Genomic DNA, 23542 nt, shown 5'->3' on the forward strand with positions numbered 1-23542 from the left:
TCCTGGTCCTCACACCTTATATATCTTTCTGCTTTCTGCCCTCACTTCCTGGGATTAAAGGCTCACTTCCTGGGATTAAAGACGTAAGTCACCATGCCTGGCTGCTTCCAGTGTGGCTTTAACCTCACAAAGATCCAGATGGATCTCTGCCTCCCAAGTGATAGGATTAAAGGCGTGTGTGCCATCATTTTCTTGCCTCTATATCTAGTGGCTGTTCTGTTCTCTGACTCCAGATAAATTTATTAGGGTGCACAATATATTGGGGAATATATTATCACATTTCCCCTTTTATGTCTAAAATTTTAAAAAGCTCATAACTAATACAAGAAAAACTATATCCAATAAGTATATACAATATATATAGTCAAGAATTACATTAATGATGTCTAGTCCATTAACATTTGACAGATTCAGACAAAAAACTCCATTGTATATTTATATATTACTCCAGTAACATTTGTTAAACTCAGATGAAAAATTTCATTACCTATCCTATTTAAAACAAGTAGTTCCTTTTTAAAAGTAGATTCAATAATTGACCTTTTTATCTTATCATATCCATACCCTTCCCTGAAATACATCCCCTACCACGGTATGCTGAGGACTTTGGGGCCTTCTAGTGAATGACCTGGGATGACCCCAAGGCCCCATAGCCTTCTCTTCAGTCTCATTTTAATGGCTTTCCTCTCAGTTTCTTGGAACGTATCTTCTTTTCCCTGTGCTGTGAAGTTGAGTCATCGTGGTTCTATGGAATCGCTCCTTTGTGAATGTGTTTGCTTCCTCAGAGAGACTTGCATTGTGTTTTGTATTGGAGGCTTTACAGGATGTCTGCTGACCCTTGCCTGTGATTTCACATTATATTGAATGGAGAGTTCTGTGCCCATGGGTGGAGCTCTCTGTAGGGGTGATGGCTTGGGCCATGTCTTGTTGGGTACTTTGGGGTCAGTATCTGTAGTTTTTTTTTTTTTTTTTTAATTTATCCAAAGCCTCCAAGAAGTGACATAGGCTTCTGACTGGGAAATGTCTGCATCCCCCAGTGTTAGAGGGGAGTCTGCATTCATTGTCTAGACAGATATTCTAGGTAAATTGAGGTCTAACTCACCTAATGTATGTCAGTGCTTTCTAGAAGTTCTGTCTTGTTCCAGGCAGGATACCACTAAGATCTAACTGGTTTTGGTTTTGTTTGTTTGTTTTTTGTTATTGTTGTTATGTCAATTTCTAAAAAGTGAACTGAAATGCTTATAAAGTGAAATGAAGTGTGTTTGTTTGAGACACCAGACTGGCCTCAGCCTCAGCTTCCTAAGCACTGCTATCACAGGTCTCTTCTGTAGCCTAGTGACTAGTTTAGGGTGAAGGCAGTTAGCATATTGTGATATCATGTAGCTATCTAATTCCAAAACATTTTTGTCTCTCCAAAGGATGCTCTATACTTGAGTCAGTGTTTCTCATTGCCCCAAACCCTTATTCCAGTCCTGGCCACTGCTAATCTCTGTCTTGCTGAATAATAGAACATGTGCTCCTCTCTTGTGTCTGGCTTCTTGTACATCGCATTGGCTCTCAAGGTCCCTTCATGCTGTCATGTACGTCAGTGCTTTGTTCGCCATTCTGGGGGCATCCTGCAATGTGTTGGTCTGTTTAGCGACAGTGACTGGACTCTTTTTACCTGACCAGCCCCATCCCAGAAGCTCTTGGCTTCATTTGAGCCCTTGGGGGTTGTGTTGTACGACCCTGCTGCTTAGTGTCTCTCTTGCCGTCCAACATTCGGTTTCTGTGCCTCGCCAGCCTGCCACCACTTGGCATTCTGCTCTCCAGCTTTCAAAATGTTGTTGCTTTGCCTTTCATTTTTATTTTCTTCTCTTAAAAAGGGGTGGGGAGCTCTTAGCTGGCTATAGTGGCCCATACCTATAAGCCTACCTGTTAGGAAGCTGAAGCAGGAGAATAAGCATGAGTTTGAGGCCAACCTGGCCTATGAAGTGAGTTTCAGACCAGCCTAAGCTACAATATGAGACTCTGTCTCCAAAACAGACAAATAAACCTACTGTTTACTGGTGTTTTAGTGGGTTCTCTCGAAAGAGCTGAGGTGAGCACGGGGTCTTATTCTTCCTTGGATAGTTTTTGCGTGTCTTACTACTAAAACAGTATAATGTGGGGCTGGAGGAATGGCTAAGTGGTTAGTGTTCTTGCTGCTCTTGCAGAGGACCCAGATTCAGCTCCCCACACTCACCTGATAGCTCAACTGTGACTCCAGTGCCAGGGGATCCAGTGCCCACCAGGTACACACATATATGCATATAAGACAATCATATACATAAAATAAAAATAAAAGTATTTAAAATTAAAACAATACAGTGATATTAAAGGATATTCTGAAAGAATGTAGAAATCCTGGTGTCTGAACATAACCAGTATTTTCTGGTTATTTTTGGCTTTTGCCAAATAAAACATTGAGGGTTATGGTCTGCATGTCTCCTGCCATCTACTTTTTAAAAACTCAAGGTTATAAAACTTTCCCCTCACCCCTGTGTTTCCAGTTCCATAAAGTTTTAAAGTTCCTTAATATTCTGCCACATTGTCATCGTGCTTGGTGTTTAGTTTTGCAAGAGGACAGTGTACAACTTTCATTGTATATACTGTGACCATCCTCAGGTTCTCAAGTTGACCAAAAGTTTTAAGAGTTCTTGCCATGGGAGGCTGTGAGTGCCTGTGTGGGCTCCTGGCTGTCCCAGGGTACAAGCCGGTGTGTGCGGAGTTCTTACTGTGCACCAGGATCTGTGCTGGTGCTTGGCTTCTGTTTTCCCTCCTAATCCCTGCAGCATCCTGAGGTAATTCTGAGATTAATCCTGTTTTCAGCTGAGAAAAATGAGCAGTGTCTTTTTTTCATGAAATCCAAAGTAGGCTGTGGTACCAAGGCTTCAGCTCACATCTGTTGTTAGCTGGTGCCATTTTCTCTTGGTAATCTTTGCTTAGCTTGGAACAAATAGGGCTAGAAACATTTAGAAGCTGTCTCCTAAAACTGTCTTTCAAGAAGTATTACCTACAATGACCTAGAACAAAAGCTTAGGGGTTAAGAGGGTTTGATCTCTGGTAGAGGACCTAGGTTTGGTTCCCAGGAGTCTTTAATTCTAGTTGCAGAAGATCCAGTGCCCTATTCTGGCCTCTGGGCACTGCACACACATGGTATACAGACATAATTGGAGGCAAAATATGCATTCCTAAAAATATCACTATAAAACATTATCTAGAGTATACAGTGTGCATGGTGAGGGCAGAGGTTGATGTTTCGGGTTGTCCTCTCCCTCTCCACCTTATTTCAGTCTCTCACTGAACCTGGAGTTCACCATTTTGGCTACACTGGCTGGGACTGTTCAGCAAGCCTCTGGGATCTGCCTGTCTCCGCCCTCTTTCTCATAGTGCTTGGGTTACAGATGTGTGCCTGATGCCTGGCATTTCTTTTGTGAGGGTGCTAGGAATCCAAAATCATTCCTCACGCTTAGACAGAAAGCACTCTCCTAACAGAAGCCTGTGCCCTGCCCTAATTTTGACTATGTTTCATCAAAGATGGAACTACTGACACTATGAGTACTGAAGACTAGATAAAACTAAAACTAGTCTTCAAAGGGTAGGTCCTACGTGTGGTACATCATCTACAGCATCATTCACTTCCTCATGTATCCAGCAAATCTGCTGCACCCCACCTCCCAGTTTCTTGGGCTTTGTCTCAGTCAGTGTTCTATTGCTGTGAAGACAAGGCAACTGTTACAAGAAAGCATGTAACTGGGGCTGGCTTACAGTTCAGAGGTTTAGTCCATTGTCATCATGGCAAGAAGTGCACAGGTGTAGTGCTAGAGCAGTAGCTGAGAGCTTTACATCCCAGTCCACAGCACAGACAGACAGACAGACAGACAGATACTGGGCCTGGTGTGGACTTTGGAGACCTCAAAGCACACCCCCAGAGACACACTGCCTCCAACAAGGCCACACCTCCTAATCCTTCCAAACTGTTCATCAACTAGGAACCAAACCTACAAATAGATGAGTCTCTGGGGGCCGTTGTCCTTCAAACCACCATGGTCTCTATTAGAGAAATTAATCTTGGAAAGAGACAAAGCCATCCTTGAGCAGGGCTTAGGCTGTTGGCCGTGTTCCCACCTCATGTGGCCTCCTTGTTCCTTGCAGAAATTAATGAGCATCAATTACCTGGGCAGCGTTTACCCCAGCAGGGCAGTGATCGCCACCATGAAGGAGCGACGGGTGGGCAGGATTGTGTTCGTGTCCTCCCAAGCAGGACAGCTGGGGCTGTTCGGTTTCACAGCCTACTCTTCATCCAAGTTTGCCATAAGAGGATTGGCAGAAGCTCTGCAGATGGAGGTAAAGGCTGTTTGTGTTTCTGCCCCTCGGACCAGCAGTGTGAGCACTGTAGTTTCCTAGTTTCTCCGCCTGCCTTATTTGCATCCAGCTAAAGATTTGTAAATCTGATACTAGTGTAAAGAAAATTAATTCAGTTGAAAGTTCTGAGATTAACGTTTCTTACTGTATAAAAATTGTACTCGGGATGGAGGCGATTCTGAGGGCAGGGAGTTATCTGCTGTGTAAAGTACTTGAGATGCCTTCCTGGTCATGGTCAGCTTCTGCTTGAGGGAGCCAGGGTTGTCCTTAGATAGACAGCTTTCGTAACGATCTGTCCTGGGCCAGGGAGGTGGCCCAGTGGGTAAAATGCTTGGTGTACAGTGTGAGCATCAGAGTTTGGCTCTCTGGAACCCGTGTCCATGCTAGGTGAATGTGGCAGCCTGCCATAAATCCTGTGCTTAGAAGATGAAGACAGGATCCCCAAAGCAAGCAGGCTAGATTAGTCTTATCAGTATGAATCCAATTGAGAGACCCTACCTCAAAGCATAAGATGGAGAATTGTTAACACAAACTCCCAACATTCACCTCAGGCTTCTGCACACACATGCTTAGTCAGTAGAGCATGTATAGCTGTGAAAATGCAAGAGAAGGTGCTGGGATTTCTTCTCAGCCATCACCCTAAGGACTCTGCAAATAACCATTTTCGTTTCCCTCTCTCTCTCTCTCTCTCTCTCTCTCTCTCTCTCTCTCTCTCTCTCTCTCTCTCTCTGTGTGTGTGTGTGTGTGTGTGTGTGTGTGTGTGTGTGTGTGTGAATGTGGTGATATTTTGTGTATGCCCTAACAAAGCTTGCCTGAAGATCAGAGAAGCAGAGCAGCCAACCACTAGTTCTTACGTCTACGAAATCCTCAGGCAAAAGAGGCAGAGCTCCTCTTTCCTCCCACCTTATATTCCTCTCTCTCCGCCCCCCCAGCTATATCACTTCCTGTCTCAACATCCCTAGTGTTGGGATTAAAGGCTTGAGATGCTAAATGCTGGGATCAAAGGTGTGTGTCACCACTGCCTGGCTCTGTTTCTCTTTTACACAGGATCAATCTTGTGTAGCTCAGGGTGGCCTTGGATTTAGAGATCTGTCTGCCTCTGCCCCCCGGGTGCTGAGATTAAAGATGTGTGCCACCACTGCCTGGCCTCTATGGCTACTAGTGGCTGGCTTTCCCCTCTGTCCTTTAGGCAAGCTTTATTTGTTAGCTAATACACAAAATATCCCCGTGTGTGTGTGTGTGTGTGTGTGTGTGTGTGTGTGTGTGTGTGTGAGAGAGAGAGAGAGAGAGAGAGAGAGAGAGAGAGAGAGAGAGAGAGAGAGATGCAGTTAGGTTTCTTCATGCTACTTTTGAGTTTTTAGTGAATTCAGTGAGTTGTTCAGAGTCACACAGTTACTTGGTAACAGGGAAAGTAAACAAGGTCCAACCCAGTGACTGCAGGTTTACAAGCCCTTTGCAGCCAAGGATGGGTCTGTCCCAGCACAGAAGTCAGTGTGTGCGTCTGGTAGCTGCTCTATCCAGTCCTTTCGGCTTTGGTCTTAGAACCATACAGTCACAGGAGTTTAGCAGATAGAAATATATGCCTTCCCCATGTCTGACAATGAGATTCACACAGGAGTTTAGCAGATAGAAATATATGCCTTCCCCATGTCTGACAATGAGATTCACACAGGAGTTTAGCAGATAGAAATATATGCCTTCCCCATGTCTGACAATGAGATTCACACAGGAGTTTAGTAGATAGAAATATATGCCTTCCCCATGTCTGACAATGAGATTCACAAACTGAGGACAGAGTGTGTCATCTGGGTGCCCTGGTTTTCACTTCAGAGGGAACAGTGACCCGATGGCTGGCACAGAGTCCTCCCATCTCTTGATGACAAGTGATTTTTCACATTGTTGGTAGCTGGCCTGGGCTAAGTCTCCTTGACTCCTGTGCAGTACAAGTGCTATTACTTAAACAAACAAAAACATACCATCCAAAAGACTGCCATTTTATTGGAGAAAATACATTGAGTCTTTTGAATCCAATTTATTCATAGTAAAACTTGCATCGAACCAAGATTTCCCTATAAACTAATAACTGGTTTTTGACTCTGGATAACATGGTCAGTTTTTATGAGAAAAACCAACATAGTTGCTAAAATGCTTTGAATAAACTTTTTGGTTTAGTTAACTTTTTAAGTATTCTCTGTACCTCCCTGTCCCCTCAAACTGAAGTAAGACTTTGGAAATCCGGGCACAGTGTGTTTAATTGAATGCTTTGTTGGTATTTGGGATTGGATTTTCTTTTCAGTCTTTTAGATACAAATATATTATTTAAAGATCTTTTTAAAACTTGATCTTTTTGACAAGTATATTTCAGAAGTGGGTTGTAGCCAGAGATCTATTCAAGATTCAACAGAAACAGCACAATAGCACCCCACCAGGTGTTCTTGCTTCCCTCCTGACCGCACGTGGGCCCTCCCGCATCTCCTCCCACCACAGTGCAGCAGTAAGCTGGAGGTTAGATTCTCCACTTTGGTGTGAGCAGGTGGGGTCTCCTTTCCAGCCCTGTATTCTTGTTTTAATAAAACAAGGAATAGCAGCTCTTCAGTGGGATGTTTTTGTGATAAACTGGTTTTTAGGGGAGCCATCCATTGTCTTAGCTGTTTGAGGCTGGTGCCCAGTAGGAGGAAGAAAATGAGGATAGGATGGGGAGAGGCAGAGCAGATGGGGAGAAAACGGCTGTTCTTCAGGACAGGGAAAGCAGACTAGCCGGCTGGATTCCGCGAGATCGGGCATCACACTTGTCATAACTCAGCACAAGTGAATGTAAGTTAACCTTTTTGGTTGGGTTATAATACTAACAGTTAAAGATGTAGGAATAATTTTATATGTACTGATTTTTGCAAATTATGTGAACAAGAATATCAGGAGACCTGTGTGAGGGACAGAGAGCTGTCCATTCTTAGGACTGTGTTGGCATGTAGTAGTGATTTAGTAAGCATTTGCTGGGTGAGGGAACCAAAGGCTGCATAAATGTTAAGCTGTTCATCATTGGAAGCACCCAGCCACTCACTACCTGAGCAATTGGGCTTGATTGCAGAGATGATGCTAGCCCCAGAGGGAACCGATTGGCTCCTCTCCACCTTGGTATTTACAGTCCTCCCCCAACCCCCCATGAGAGAACCGTTTTAGCTATTGGTGACCCATTCATGGCCTTGAGTTTGCAAGACACTAATTTGAAAGATCGTTTTAAGTATCATAAACAATACAATCCTTACTTATAGGAAGCAACACAGAGAAGGTCTGGGATGTCAATGTTGGTCTTTGTGAAACTGCTTAATTATCATTTAACTCAATTTTTTTTTTTTTTTTTAGTTATTTTTCTCTCGTCCCAATACAGGACCAAACGAAACTACTAGAGACAAATATTTTATTAAGTCCCCATCTCAAAAGCAAATGTGAGAAAAATCACTTATCATTGTCAGCTGGCTCACTTATGAGCCCAGTTGGCCTGAAGGGAGCATTGGCTGCCAAGGCCAAGCTAGGAACCCTCTTGACCTGGACACCGGGACCAGGGGCAGCTTTCACTCTTGCACTTCCTTGGCTGGCTGTCCAGCACCTGCTGTTTCTCCCATGGAACCCCTCTGAGGCTGCACAACTGTGTCACTGAGGGAATCCCAGAAGTGAAGGGCTGGCTCCCTAGTGGGAGCATGGCGCTGGGGAGCACTGTCGGATTTACCATCCTTAAGATTTTCGGTGGTGCCGGACAGTGGTGGCATACGCTTGTAATCCCAGCTCTCAGGAGGCAGAGGCAGGCGGGTCTCCATGAGTTCGAGGCCAGCCTGGGCTAGAGTGAGATCCAGGACAGCCATGGCGGATACATAGAGAAACCCTGTCTTAAAAAAAAAAAAAAAGAAAGAAAGAAAGAAAGAAAAGAAATATAAGTATTTATTTAAAAAAAAAAAAGATTTTCGGTGGCTAGCCTTGTCTCCTCCCCTTCCTAATGCCCCAGATGTCTTTATGAGGACAAAAGCGTAAGCCAACAGCAACTAAAATTATCATGCCAAAATGAACTTGATGGTTTGAGCCTTTGGCTTGCCAATTACTAGGTTAAGAAAACGGGTAACACGGTAGTTGTTGGCCACTGCTTGGGAGACCGTCCCCTGAAAGAAGGTCCACAGGGATTGTTGGAGTGTGTTCATCAGTAGAGAAGTTGAATTAGAAGAGAAGATAGAGAACAGACAAGCTTTGGAATAGCCAGAGGGACATTGGAATTAGGCAGAACAGCTGTAAAGAAATCAGGGTGAACTGGGCATGGTGGTGCACAATCTGGACCCTAAGCATTTGGGAAGCCTTGGCAGAATCCCCAGTTCAGACTAGCCTGGGCTTACACCATGAGAGATCTTAGTGTTAAAGGGCAGAGGGGAGTTTCTATGTGTAAATACTGGCTGAGGCTGTTTGCAGGGACGTTGCTTGGCTGGTCCCTCTTTGGGGATCTACCCAGGGTAAAGAGGGTTTCTGCTGATGCTGTGTGGGTGGTCATACAGGGACTTCTCCAGACCTGGATTCAGGTGCAGCAGTCGGCAGCGGGGAAGGCAATGTGAGTCATGGTGTTTTGTAAGTGAAATGAACCTAACAGCATTGGGAACAGCCTGCATGGCAAAAAGGCTATAAAACCCTGTTGATAAGGGTGTAGACAGACTGTTCCTGTCTTGAAACTCAGCTCAGTTCATGGGCAGACTCTGAAAAGCACACTGTGGTCCACACGGGCAGCTCCAGCCTTTGCTGGTCCACAGGTAAGGAAGAACCAATAGGAGGTGGTTGAGGTACTTGAGAGCTAGTGGAACTCTGAGGGGTGCTCCTGAGTCACCACGGAGGGGAGAGCACATGGGTGGCTCTTCACTGACAACCGACCATTGCCTCAGAGTCAGCATAGCTGAGACGAGTTCATGGGATGAATACAAAACGGTCTGTTTATTCAAAGTGCAAACCTTGTTTGTGTGACCAGGTGAAGCCTTATAACGTGTATGTCACTGTGGCCTACCCACCGGACACAGACACCCCAGGGCTGGCAGAAGAAAACAAGATGAAGGTCAGTACTCCTACATGATGTTAGCCTTCTGTGTTGTATGTATGTGTGTGATGTGTTTTGTTTGTGTTGTGTGATGTGTGTTGTGTGTGTCATGTGTGTGGTGTGTAGTGTGTGTGTTATATGTGTTATGTATGTGTGTTGTGTGTGTGTGAGATGTTTGTTGTGCGTGTATGGGGTGTAGTGTATGTGACGTGTGGGTGTGGTGTGTGCATAAAGTATATGTGTGACTGTGTGGGGTTGTGCATTCTGTGATGTGTTTATGTTATGTGTGTATATGGGTTGTGCATGTTTGGTTTTATGTGTCTGTGTGTGCACTGTGCATGTTTATGTGTGGAGGTTGTACATATTTGGGTTTGGTGTGTGTGTGTGTGTGTGTGTGTGTGTGTGTGTGTGTGTACGTACGTACTGTGCATGTTTGAGTGTGCAGATACATATGGAGACCAGAGAACTACCTTGGGTGTTCCTCCTTAGCTAGTATCCACCTTGGTCCTGAGAACTGTTAGGTAGGCTGAGCTGACTGCCATGAGCCTTGAGGTCCTCCTGCCTTAGCTTCCCCAGGGCTGGCTTTGCAAGCCAGTGCCATCCAGGGCAAGGCATTCTGCATCTTCGGTGTCTCACTCTTCCGATTTTCATCCTACGTTAGCTCCTGGCCATTGCCTGTTAGTGGTTTTTACTGTGTCTGTTGGGTGCATGGTGCTGAACCAGTATCTGCCGTCCCTGGGGTTCTCCAGGCAAAGCCCCTTCCTTCCTCTTCTCCCAGCCCCCTAAAATGTTTAACTTAATTTTTCCCAACTTTATTCTCTCATAGATTCTAGTTGTCCAGCACTGCCTGTGGTCTTGTCTCTCCCACATTTCATCCATGTGTTTAAAACCAATACATACATACATAGGTCTTACTTTTTGCTGGGGAAGCTACTATGTAAGCCTCAGATCTACTCCATCCTCCCTGTGATCTCCCTGTGTTATCTGATGGTCAGATTCTGTGTTTATATGTAACTTTAAGATATTGAAGTCTGCACCTCTCTAATGACCTTTCCTTTCTTGTGTGTAATCGATTAACTTTGTGCGTCTGAGGCTCGTTCACTGAGGAGAACTGAACGTCCTTGAGCACCTGGGGTTTCTGTTACTTTTGTTCTCTTCCCTCAAAGCCCCCACTTCTCTGGGACTTCCTGGGGCACAGGCCTCAGCTTGACGTTCTGGCCTTCCACTGTCTGCTGGGTCCCTTTTCTGTCCCTTTGCTGGAATCTGCGTCTTCCGCTTTCGTCATTATCTGCTCACTTTAGTGACACTTCGGTCATTGCAGAGAAAGGTCACGTTTGTTCAGAATCTGCCTTAACAGAAATGATTGTCATTTTATTAGGTACAAGATTCTAAGTTGAAAATGATGGTCCTCAAAGTTTTTGAGGCATTTCTCACTAAGTTCTAGTTTCTGGTGTTGCTGTGGGGACCCTGTGACCTGAGAAAAGCCACTCGAAGGGGGAAGGGTTTGTTTTGGTTTCCTGTTCATGGTTTCAGACCGTCAGGGAGAACTGGTGGGCAGAGCCATTCACCTAACAGGAAGCCGAGAAAAGGGGAGTTCAGCAAGAACCAGGGTGAACTCTAGCCTCAGGAATATATTCCTAATGATCCACTTCCTCCAACTGGGCCCCACCTCTTACCTTTCACCTCCTCCCAATAATGCCATCAGACTGCATTCTTCAAGGACTGAGCAACCCTCTGTTACACACCCGAGGTGTACATCCCTCATCGACGAGGCATCTAGAGGCCAGTCAGGTTTACAGTGTATTGATGGTGCTCTTCATTTTTGGACACTCTTCCCTTTTTATCTTTTTAAGATGTCATTTGATGTGAGATGCTCTTGTTTTATGTGCTAGGTGCTCATGGTAGCCCTTTATTTTGTCAACTCAAGAGCTTCAGTTCTGGAACATTTTCAATAATTTTTTCCATTCTAAATATTTCAGACCGTTCTTCCCAGAGCCATTGTCCCACTTTCTGGTCTGATTGTCTCACTTACTTCTCTTCTCAGAATTTTCTTTCTTCTTCAGCTTTTTGGTTGAAAGTTTTATTAATACTGATTTTTTTTTAATTATATCTTTTTTCTGTCATGGACTTTGTCTTAGAAATCTGTTCTATTGCTGTGAAGAAACAGCAAGACCAGCATAACTCTTTTTTTTTATAAAAGAGAGCATTTAATTGGGTCTTTCCTACAGTTTCATAGGGTTAGTCCATCATCATCATGGAGGGGGCATGGTAGCACAAAGGCAGGCATGGTGCTGAAGAAGTAACTGAGATCTAAATCCTGATCCTCAGGCAGAGAGAGATACTGGGCCTAGTGTGGACTTTGAAACCTAAGAGCTTCAGTCTGGATGTTGGTTTTGCTTTTGCTCTTTCCATTTTACTCTCCCTTATCTGTTTCTTTACTTGGTCGTAATTACACTTGTTCCAGGCATCCTGACCTCACATTGCGTAAGACACTGAAAGGCTGGTTGTAAACCTCTGGTGCCTCCTCCCGCTTCTGCTTTGCCTGGAGATAACAGGGTGGGGCGTTCATCTTCTTAGATTTCCTTATATGGACATCTACTCCCTTTTTCTCATCCTGTCCCCACTTAGGCGTCTCCTGTGCTGTGGTGGCTGTTAGAGATAGAACTAAGGCTCTGATTGGTACACTGATGGTCTCCACCCTCAGTGGGCAGATGGCTTGGATCTGGTCATTCAGCCTCCATACCATCTATCTCATATGGACATGCAGGTTATGTGAAGTGAGCTCAGGTTATCCTGAGCTGAGTGCAGGCTATCTCACATAGACATGCAGATTATATGAAGTAAGCTCAGGTTATCCTGAGCTGAGTGCAGGCTATCTCCCATGGACATGCAGGTTATATAAAGTAAGCTCAGGTTATCCTGAGCTGAGCAGCCTTTGTTCATCTGGCTCCTCCTCCTTCCCTTTGCCTTGACACATAGCAGACAGATGAAGTGGGTAGGAAGAAACCAATCAGAACACACCACCTCACACTGAGAGTGATTTTAGTTTTAGACAATTACTTTATATTTTCATTTTTTTTCCTCTTACAGTGTATGTGGATCTCTTTAGCATAAGATTTGGATGTTTATGTAGTCTATGTCCTGTTTTTGTTTGAAAAGAAAAAATATTTTGATGTAGAAACCCTCCCCCATTTTCTTTTAAATTCAGCCATTTTTACAATTTATTCTGTTTTAAAGAAATAAATTGAAACCAAACCTCAGAGATCTGCTAAATGCATTTTTAATACGTGCTGCATAGTCTTTAATTTTGAAGCTAAAACTGAAGAAAGGTGGTGATCTCTCTGAGATTTGGTTCTCATGTTAAGTTTGTATGTTGTCATTTTACCTCCAGTAAGAGTCTGGACAGATTTCCGGTGACTGGGACCTGTGTTGATCTGTGTCCCTGTGGGAGTGATAGACACCTTTCTAACTCAGGACATCTTACATGTCTTCACCCACCTGGTAGGCTGGAAGAGCGAATGGTGGCACCATCGAAGGGGCCTTTGTCCTCAAATTCATGAGGAATCTTAAGAAATGAACTGAGCATGCTGGCACATGCTTGTGACCCCAGCCCAGGAGGCTGAGGAAGGATGATTGAGTCTCAAGTGTCTCACAAAACCAGACGAGGAAGAGGAAATATAGTCTAGGCTTTTCCCCTCAAGCCTATGTAAAGAGTCAAATTTACAGTCTCCTGTGGCTTAACGCTTCAGTTGGAAACTCTTGAAGAGTGTTTAGATGTGTTAAAGTGCTACTAAGAAAAGCTGATGAAAAAAGAAAGAAATTACGGCTCTCAAGTAAATTAGGACAAAAAGTATAAATACAGAAGTAGCCATAATGTGGATTAATGCAGAGATAATGGAGAAACGGTGAGGGGAAGGGAGAGAAAGACTGAGCAAGGATTTAGGAAAGGTTTGTCTGTCTTTTGAGGAGCCAGAGTCTGATTTGGGAACTGTCCCAGTCCTGTAACTGCCCTTCAGTGTAGATTCTCCTATAGCTAGTCTCTTTGCTGGTCCTCGAGGAAATAGTTACAGTTCTTCAGCGGTGCCTTGGCTGAGACTGTCTGCACTCAGGGTTCGTATCTGTCCCCAGTATCATCCATTTGCTCGGTGGGGAGTCCAGTCAGAATGGAGCACTGTTATGAGGTAGATTGCTCAGGCATGGGACCAGCCGCTGTGTGCACACTGTCAGGCAGGTGTCTGGCTGGTCGGAGCAGGGACCCTTCTGCATGGTAACGCACTGGTCTTTCTACTCAGCTTCGACAGGCCTCACTAGAGCCACACTTGCACCACAGAACAGCGAACAGCTTCTCGTCCTGATTTGCCATGGAGATGAATACCACAGATAGACACTGAGAATCTAGACTGATCTTTGCCTAAAACATTCGAATTTGTTTGAAGGTAGAAAACTGATGATGATTTGTGAATCAGGGTCTGTAAGACCTATTTGTTTTAATGCAACAGGCATTAGTCTGTATGTTTCCCCACTTCTAGCCCCTGGAGACGCGGCTGATTTCAGAGACGACAGCTATCTGCAAACCAGAGCAGGTGGCCAAACAAATCGTCAAAGATGCCATCGTAAGTAAAAACCCTTCCACTGCTTTTGTGCTACTTGTATCTGTGCTGTTTCTGAAGATACACCAGGCCTTAATTCAAAGGAGAGCAACCAGCTTTGGTCAGAGTTGTCTAATTTTAGCCTCTGCTCACCTCCCCATAGACTTTCTGTTGATTCTATGTTAACCTGAGGGATGGAGTCATGCTAAGTGAGAGCTTCAGCTCCTGGGAAGCGTGTGCGCACAGCAGAAGGCATGTCGCCATCTTCCTATTTGTAACTTTAATGTTATTTATTGAGCGTGTGTGAATGTCACCTTCATATGGGGAGGGTTCTTTCCTTCCAGCACACAGGTCAGGGGACTGAACTCAGGTCAGCAGTCTTGGTGTCCACTTTTAACTGAGTTTTGTCCCGGCCTTCTTTCCCTCCCCTACAGTTTGAGATCAACTAAGCCTGTTGCCAGGCTTGGGATGGGTGTTTCTTTCTTCTTCCTGTTCCCTGGTACCACTTCCCTCAGCTCATGATAAGAAGCTGTATCAGGGGGCTGGAGAGATGGCTCAGCGGTTAAGAGCACTGACTGCTCTTCCAGAGGTCCTGATTTCAATTCCCAGCAACCACATGGTGGCTCACAGCCATCTGTAATGAGATCTAGTGCCCTCTTCTGGCCTGCAGGGACACATGCAGGCATAATACTGTATGCATAATAAATAAATCTTAAAAAAAAAAAAAAAGAAGCTGTGTCAGGCTGCTTGGCCCACCATACCCCTTGATGTGTCTCCTCACCCAGTCGATTTGTAGGGAGTTGGCCTTAGAAACCATGTAAAGCATTGCAGAATACCCTGTGTACCACAGGTCATTTGACAACATTCCCATTAATCCATGTGTAAAAAGGTTCATTCTGAGGGATGTGCATGAACCCAGGTGGCCTACATGACTTTGAAAAATCTGGGATCCATTGCCATGAGAGACGTCCAGATAACGTGGTACAGTTTTTAAGTAGCAAAAAGACTGTTGTGCCAAGTCGAGCAGAACAGAGTAACAACAGCCTCAACCAACAGACCCAAAGGGCTGGTGAGACAGCTCAGTACCACCATTCCTAATAACCTGAGTTCTTCAAAGCCCAACAGCAGAAGGAGGGAACTGAGTCCCTCAAGTTGTCCTCTGACTTCTACATACATGCTGTGGTGCACACATACACGAAAGTGAGTAAATGTACATTAAGAGAGAGAGAGCAGGGATGGAGAGATGGCCCAGTAAGCTATGCAAGCACAAGGACCTAGGTCAGGTCCCCAGCACTGACATGAACCGACAGTGTGATTGCTTACACCGTCTGTAACCCAAGCCTGCGTGGGCAGAGACAGGCAGGGCCCAGACTTTGCATGCCAGCTAATCTAGCCAATTAGGGAGCCTACTCAAGGTCATTTAGAGACCTATTCTCCAAAGATAGGGTATAGAGTGATGGAGGGAGACACCCAATATTGACCTCTAGTCCCCACACTTTTGGGCACGCGCTCGCACACACACACACACACACACACAGGTAGAATATTTGCCTTCAGAGCAGAGAGGGTGTTGATCCCTGGACTGGAGTTCCAGGTGCTTGTGTTGCCCATGCTGATGCTAGAAGCTAGCATCCCCTATAAGAGTGCCAAATGCTCTCTACCATTGAGCAGGCCTCCTCACCTGCTCCACCACCTGGGCTTTTAATGACCCCAAATAGTGCTTCCAACTTCAGCAAGAGTCATCTCCCAAGGTAGATTTCAAACATTGTCTTCTCTTGACACCATTATACTTTTATATATTATTGGCACCAGAAACCCCATGTGTTTATCTGGGCTGTATTTCTTTTTTGTTCGTTTGTTGTTTTGAGATGAGTCTCTCTGTGTAGCTCTGGCTCTTCTGGATCCCACTCTGTAGACCAGGCTGGCCTCAGACTCATAGATACACCTACCTCTGCCTCCCGTGTGCTGGGATTACAGGCGTGCGCCATCATACCTGACAGGCCCATGTTTCTCAATATTTGCCATAATAAATACTAAAAGTGTAGTTTTAAAAATATTTAGTTGCGGGGCTGTGGATAGTAATTCAGTGCTAAGTTCTTGCCTTGCATGTGCATAGTCCTGGGTTCCATAATCCAGAGGATGATGGGAGAGATTTAATTATGAGATGAAATCATTTAAAATCAAATAAATAGGGACTGGAGAGTTGGCTCAGTAGTTAATAGCGCTTGTTGTTCTTGCAAAGGACCTAGGTTGATTCCCACCACCCAAATGGAAGCTCGCCACTTCCTAAGGCACCAGGCACACGTGTGGTACACAGATATACATGTACGCAATACACACACACACACACACACACACACACACACACACACACACAATCCGAAAGACAAGAAAAACAAAATAATAAAACTGCAATAAACATTAAATTCATTACATTTTTAAACAGGTTTATTTGTTCTTTTAATGTGTGTTTGTGCCAGAGTGTATGTATGCACAATGCCTGCCTTGGCCAGAAGAGAGAGCTTCATGTCCCCTGGAGTCAGAGTTCCAGGCAGCTGTGTGCCTCCCTCTCTTTCCTTTCTGTCTTATTTGTGTGTGTGTGTGTGTGTGTGTGTGTGCGCGCGCGTGCGCATGGGGGCGTGGGGGGGATGGAGGTCAGAGAACAACTTTGAGGAGTTAGTTCTTTCCTTACACTGCGGTTCTGGGGGTAGAAGTTCGATCACATGACAAGAGCTCTTGTCTACAGAGTCATCCCTATTCTTAGTCTTTAAATACAGGGCTCCAGTGGCTTTGCTGACTTCAAACTCAGTCTGCAGCTGAGAATAGCCTTGAACTGCTGACCCTTCTCCCACTTCTCAGATGCTGATATTACAGGCATGCACTACCATGCCTGGCTCAAAAATAACTATTTTCAAACAATAATTCAGTGAAAAGTGTGGTATTGTATTTTCGTGAGCCTGTACAAGGTCTGAATTAATAGATGCCAGCTGGATTCTGGTGTCTGCTTCTGTGGCCAGTCTGTTACAATCCATTCTTTTTGAAACATTTGAAGAAAATCTGACTTTAAACAGATACATAGTTGGGAGAGGACAAAGTCTTCACTAAGTTTTCCAGATAATTATGGGCATAATTTTCTTTTTTTATACTAACCCCCAACGTGACAAATCTTGGTTACAATGTAAAATTAGAAACTGCACCAATGAATTTTTTGTTCAATGTGGCACTAAAATCCATCTCTCATTTGTACTTTGAATGGATCTTTTACTCATTCATCAGTTAAAAACATGCATTAGTCATTTGGATATGGAATCACTGAATTATCAAAAGTCACATTCATCAGAGATCTGGAAATAGTGGGAACCCAGCAGGCTCACACTGATGGGTAAAGTTTTCCCAAATCTTAATTTTTCCCTAAAAGTTCAGATTTTATCACTGCCCACATGTGTATCCTATGATTTTCCTGCAAGCTTCAAACTTACTTCGTTCATCTGTCTCATTTGTGCATCACACCCAAGTCAGAATGTAGTCTGCTGGTCAGTGGTTGTTGAATAGGAAAAGAACCTTTTGTCAGGAACTTCATCTCTGAGCAGTTTCCTTCAAGGTGTCAACAATCCTTTGGTGTTCCCAGTTTAAACATTTGTCACATGAGAAATGGTAGCCCTCCTCCTCCTGTCCTCTAGGAGATGGTCCAAGACCAGCCTAAAATGTCAGATGGTACTGATGGTGCATCTGCTGTGTGTGTCCTGTATACACACCTATGAAAAACCTACCTGGGGATAGAGCTCAGTTGTAGAGTAATATAGTAGCCTGGCGTGCATGAAGCCTTGATTCCACCCTGTTTTATTTAGTGTTTTTAAGTAAGAGGTGTCAAGCTTTTTATTTATTTGTTTGTTTATTATATATACAGTGTAATGTCTGCATGTATCCCTGCAGGCCAGAAGAGGGTGCCAGATCTCATTATAGATGGTTGTGAGCCACCATGTGGTTGCTGGGAATTGAACTCAGGACCTCTGGAAGAACAGCCAGTGTTCTTAACCGCTGAGCCATCTCTCCAGCCCAAGATGTGTCTTTCTTAAAGACCTTTTATATTGTGTTTTCTTTGTCACTGTAGTGCCATGGCAATGATTGAGTTAGGGCTGTTACCCACACTTACAAAAACCATTGGTTTGTGCATTGGCAGTTTGTCCTTCAGTACAAAGCTCAGTGGTGGAGACCAGCTACTCAGTGTTATTTGACAGTTGCATTGTCCTAAAGACCCTGGAAGGCTCTGGAACCCACGGGGACCTGTGGACTCGTATTTCCAGAACTGGACCTGCGTTAGGTCTATGTGTCATTTTTTCATTCTGGTCTACCTAAGATACCATCCTACCCCACATAGAGTGAAGGGATGAACTTCATTGCTTCTCCAGCACTGATTCCGTTAAACTGACTCCATATTCTTCCTTTTTCTCTTGCTTCCTTTTTAGCAAGGAAATTTTAATAGTTCCATTGGCTCAGATGGGTACATGCTGTCATCCCTCACCTGTGGGATGGCCCCGGTGACTTCCATCACAGAAGGACTCCAGCAGGTAAGCCCTCCTTAGCCAGCAGCCAGCCAGACATACAGACAGGGAGACTGACAGACAAGAATTACCTCATCCAAATTCTGCGAGGAAATACAGAGTAAAGTGCAGTGATTTTCCATGTGTGGTTTCTTTTCTTTCTCTGCCAACAGTGAGTAGACAGGAAGTAGGGTAGGGATGTGTGCTGGTAGAGGCAGGCCCCGGCCTGCAGGTGGCTGAAGACTGTTGTTGGTGTTCGCTGAGGTTTTCGGGAGAGCGCTCTTCCGTGCTGTCGTGTGTTGGAGAAGGAGGGCTTGGTGGAGGGTTGCGAAGGAGCAGCGTTGCCCACAGACAATGAGACGCTGGACTAGGATCCCATTTCTGTAGATGTAGCCACTGATGGCTGAGCTGAGGGAGACTGGAGCAAAGGACTAGACTCACTTTACCCTTATAGAAGTTATAGCTTCACCCAGGACACATGAGAGTTCAACTCTTAGAATGTAAGAGTGCCTGAGTGGTTCCCTTACCTGTCTGTCTGTGCACCAGATGTACAGTGCCCATGGGGGCCAGAAGAGAGCATTGGATTCTTTGAAAGGAGTTAAAGAGAGTTGTCAGCTGCCGTCTAGGTGATGGGAATCGAACACAGGCTTCCTGGGAGAACAGCTTTTGCTCTTAACCACTGAGCCATCTCTCCAGGCCTGAAAGTCACTTTGTGTTGATAAGGTTCTGTCTTCCCCAGGTGGCTAGGTGTAAGAGGGTCACTACCCTGTTAGCAGTTTGCCATGTAGCGGGTGAGACTGCTGGGTGAGGTCATGGTGATGGCAGATGTGCCATTCAAGCTATAATGGGAGCAGTATTTGGGGGCACAAAGCCAAGGACCATTGCTGACCATGCATGGGTTCTGTAGGGTTTGAGTCACCAAACTCCCTAGTCGCCTGGTTGTTTTCTTCTCGGGGCATCTCCTTCTCTTCTGTCACATTCTGAAGTGCACCACTATCCATGGATTGTGGGACAGTAAACATTGTTAGGTATAAGATCTTTGGGGACAGGGCTTATGTGGCTGTTGTTGGTCATTGTGCCCCAGCAGCCAGCATCTACACAAATGGAAGTTTGAGGATGCCCAAGTTGGATGAGAGCACAAAGTCTGCACTTAGCCTCAGGCAGTCTAGTCCTTCTCATGATGCCATGTCTAAAAGTCAGTTCCAAAGCTAGATTCACATTCCATCTTTTTAGAAATCAATTTCTTTTACATATTTTCTCTGGGAAGTAACTGGACATATCCAGTTCAACAAGTCCAGAGTAAACCTTTGTAGTTCCTCGGATTCCTGCACTTGGTCTCCTGCCCAGCTCTCTCCAGTGTGCTTGCTCTGCAGTGGTGCTCATGCCCAAGGGCCAGTCAGAGACTGGGGTGTGATTCCTGACTCCTGCTTCTGCGTCTCCTGTCAGGGCCCTTCTCATCACCTCAGCTCTGTCCCACATTCTGCAGCTCTGCTGATGATCCCAGAGTGGAGACCAAGGTCACTGCCCCTGACCTGAGTCACATGTTGTCAGCTGGAACTTGTAGACAGGAGCCTGTGGGCATGAAAAGGCATGTTGTGCTCCATCTGATAGACCTTTCTCCGTCTCCCCCTCTCTAGCTCTCCTGTTCTCTCTCCATCTCTCCTCTCTAGCTCTCCTGTGCTCTCTCCATCTCTCCTCTCTAGCTCTCCTGTGCTCTCTCCATCTCTCCTCTCTAGCTCTCCTGTGCTCTCTCTCTCCTTCCAGTCCTTGCTCTCAAGTTCCTTTTGGCTTCAATCTTGAGTTTTCCTCTCCAGGTTTTCTTTCACTAGAGAACTACAGGCCTAGCTGGGTGGTGGTGGCCCACGCCTTTAATCCCAGCACTTGGGAGGCAGAGCCAGGCGGATCTGTGAGTTCGAGGCCAGCCTGGTCTACACAGCAAGTTCCAGTACAGGCACCAAAACTACACAGAGAAACCCTGTCTCGAAAAACAAACAAACAAAAAAGAGAGAGAGAGAGAGAGAGAGAGAGAGAGAGAGAGAAAGAGAGAGAGAGAGAGAACACGAGAACTAGAGGCCTGTGCTTGGAGCCTGGACCTGTGCTTGTTTTAGCTTTGTTAGTTTGTGTTGTAAATGCTTTTCCTGTAGTCTCTCCCTATGACCTTTAGGTCTGGTGGCTTTTGTTTGTTTGTTTGTTTGTTTGTTGTTTTTAAATAACTGAGCTTGCTTTTTTAGTTTTACAGAAACTCTTATTCAACTCCCCGTGTGCCTGACCACCACAGCCCCTGTGTTACTGGGTCTCATTAATGTCGTGCCCATGTTCCAGATGAGTCACTATTGACACATTGTTCTCAACTAAAGCTCATAGTTTAAACTCTGCTTCTTTGAGGCATGTATGTACCACTTCAGGGCCACATGGGATCATTTCACTGTCCTGAAATTCTCCTGAGAGAGACCTGTTTTATCCCTTCCCGAGACCAGCTACTCGTCAGTTTTACTCAGGTTTCCTTGACCAGCTTCCCTTTGGTTTCCTTGGCTTTTTCAAAAGTCAGCCTTGCATTCCCTCAGAGAACAAAGCATTACCAAGGCTTTCAGAAAAAAATTGGTCCTCAGCTCCTCTCCGTGCCTGTGTCTGAGGCAGTCGCTCCTCTTTTAGCAAAGCCCCCACGGTCCATCCCACTACCTGGGGATGTGCACCCATGTCCAGGTGCTCCTGGCTTTTTCGTTTGGTGCCATTAGCTTGGAGGAGGGCAGCTGGGTCTCCTGCATACTTTCCTCTCCATGTCCCTTTCCTTTAGTTTAGCTGTGTTATCTTTGAGCTTAGATTTGTATTTGAGGAAATGTTTGTCTTCACAGCTGAACAGCCCAGTATTACTTTTTTCCTTTTCTATGATCTCCCCTCCCCAAGATTCTTGAAATAATGACCTTGAACTTCTGACCTTCTTGCCTCTTCCTCCAAATGCTGTGCTTCCAGGTGGACACACCAGGCCTGTTTTATGTGAGGCTGGGCATGGAAGCCAGAACTTCATGTCTGCTAGGAACACACTTAACCAGCTGAACCACATCCCCAGTATGCTAATTCATTGTAAATTCATTTGCCTGCCTTGCCAGTCTCTCTTGAGATATTTACAAATTCACCAGATCACATGACACCTCTTTACTTTGGTGACTTTTACTTTCTGGACCTCATTCTTCTTGGAAAAGGATACCTGGGAGACAGTGGATTTTAGTCCTTGCATATCTGAAAATGTGCATCTTTCTGTGATGCCATTTGGAGTTGCTTTAGTGAGAATCTGTCACCGGGCAGGATAAATGGCCATGGATAATTGCAGCCTTGCCCCCAGACAGTGAATGCTTTCCTACTTGATTATATTTCCATTTCGAGCCGGGTGCGTGCCCACCTGTAGTCACAGCTACTTAGAAGCCTGAAGCCAAAGGATCACTGGAGACCAAGAGCTGGGACCAGACTAAGCAACATAGTAAGATTTTGTCTCAAAACATAAAGAAATCAGTGCAGACAGTAGAGGAATATGTATTTCTCACTTTGGCATCCTCAGCACCCAGCAAAGGGGACTTAATACTTGACATAATCCTAGCCAAAGGTTTGATTATGGGTGTGTTATCTGAAATACTGGAGAGCACCATGCCCAGGACTTACAACCTTGTCTTCTAAGAATACCTATTTTGTTCTTTTTATGATTGGAATTTGTTAATTCAGACAAATGTTGCTGTTTGTCTAGCAGGCTCAGTGTTATCCAGTGTACAAAGTATTCTGTCCTTGGAAATTACTGGCATTCACAAAGTTTTCATTGTACTTGTTCTTGGAGCAGATTAGATGTGTCCTAGAAGCTGTTCAGTAGAGACAGACTACTTTAAAATGGGCTGTTGTGCTGTCTTGTTGGGTGAACTGAAAGGTCTCCTTTATCTTGCAGGTGGTCACCATGGGCCTTTTCCGAACCATTGCTTTGTTTTACCTTGGAAGTTTTGATAATATAGTTCGCCGCTGCATGGTGCAGAAAGCAAAACCTGAAACTGTAGACAAAACTGCCTAATTCTTGCCCCTCGGACAAAAGACTATCCAGTGATCTGAACAGCTTGCTGCTAATGGAACTCGATTTTTGGCCTCCAGACTCTTATGTCTTGTTTTTGAATGTGTGAGATTGGACCCAGTGCTCTTCAGGAATCTGGCTGCAAGCAAAGGGACGGAGTTGTCTCTACAACCTGACTGTTAACACTATGTAAATAGGGACCAGGACACCATTTGGTTTTCTGGGCTTTGAGGCCAAGTGATGATCATGTGAGAACTAGTGACAGAAGAACAGGGTAAAGAGTAGAATTCCAGAATGGTAACTTTGGTTTTTCATTTATCCCCTCTTGCCCATAGAGATCAAGAAATGTACTTTGTGGCACATAAGAACTTTTGAGGGTTTCTTTTGTTTTTTTGCTTTTAAATTTTCATGAAAGATGGTGTCTGGGTTCTCATTAGGGTTTTTTGTTTGTTTGTTTGTTTGTTTGTTTTTGTTTTTAAATTTTTTAGCATTTCTTATTCAAGGTGTGTCTTCCACATAGCCAGTGAGTCTGACTGTCAGCTCCTCTATGTTGTGTTTGGTACTCCCTTCTGCTGGTGAAGCTGGCTTCTCTCTCTGTGATCGCTGGAATGTGAGGGGGATGAGAGAGTGGTGCAGAGGAAGGCAAGGGCCTGAGTCCTTTGCATAAGCAAATGGGGCTTTCTTGTCTTCTTAAGACTAATGCTTAGAACATTTTTATTTTTATTCATAGGGAAAGGTAGCTTCTTTACATGTTTTCTGAATAGAAATAAAATATCATAGAAGCTTGAAAGTTTACAGTTTCTTCAATACTCATGATGATCTGAAGCTCTCTTTCTAATTTTGCTTATTCTTCTGTAGTATTTTTGTAAAAAAAAAAAAAAAAGGAAAAGAAAATGATGGAGACAAGCGCAGGTTTTTT

The 23542-nt window shown here is 44.7% G+C and overlaps 1 protein-coding gene across 2 annotated transcripts in view; it reads left to right on the plus strand.

Annotated features, from left to right (window-relative positions):
* Nucleotides 1-23506, plus strand: part of Kdsr (3-ketodihydrosphingosine reductase) — a 35249-nt gene extending 11743 nt beyond the window's left edge. For both annotated transcript variants that reach the window (XM_036202587.1, XM_036202586.1), the window contains 5 exons: nt 4177-4368; nt 9383-9466; nt 13978-14061; nt 18504-18605; nt 22507-23506. In XM_036202587.1, the coding sequence (XP_036058480.1) occupies nt 4177-4368; nt 9383-9466; nt 13978-14061; nt 18504-18605; nt 22507-22626 (582 nt within the window). In that variant the 3' untranslated portion in view covers nt 22627-23506. The remainder of the gene's footprint in view (nt 1-4176; nt 4369-9382; nt 9467-13977; nt 14062-18503; nt 18606-22506) is intronic.
* The last annotated feature ends 36 nt before the right edge of the window (nt 23507-23542 follow it).

The sequence above is a fragment of the Onychomys torridus genome, chromosome 11 (assembly GCF_903995425.1).
Source record: "Onychomys torridus chromosome 11, mOncTor1.1, whole genome shotgun sequence".
Taxonomy (NCBI): Eukaryota; Metazoa; Chordata; class Mammalia; order Rodentia; family Cricetidae; genus Onychomys; species Onychomys torridus.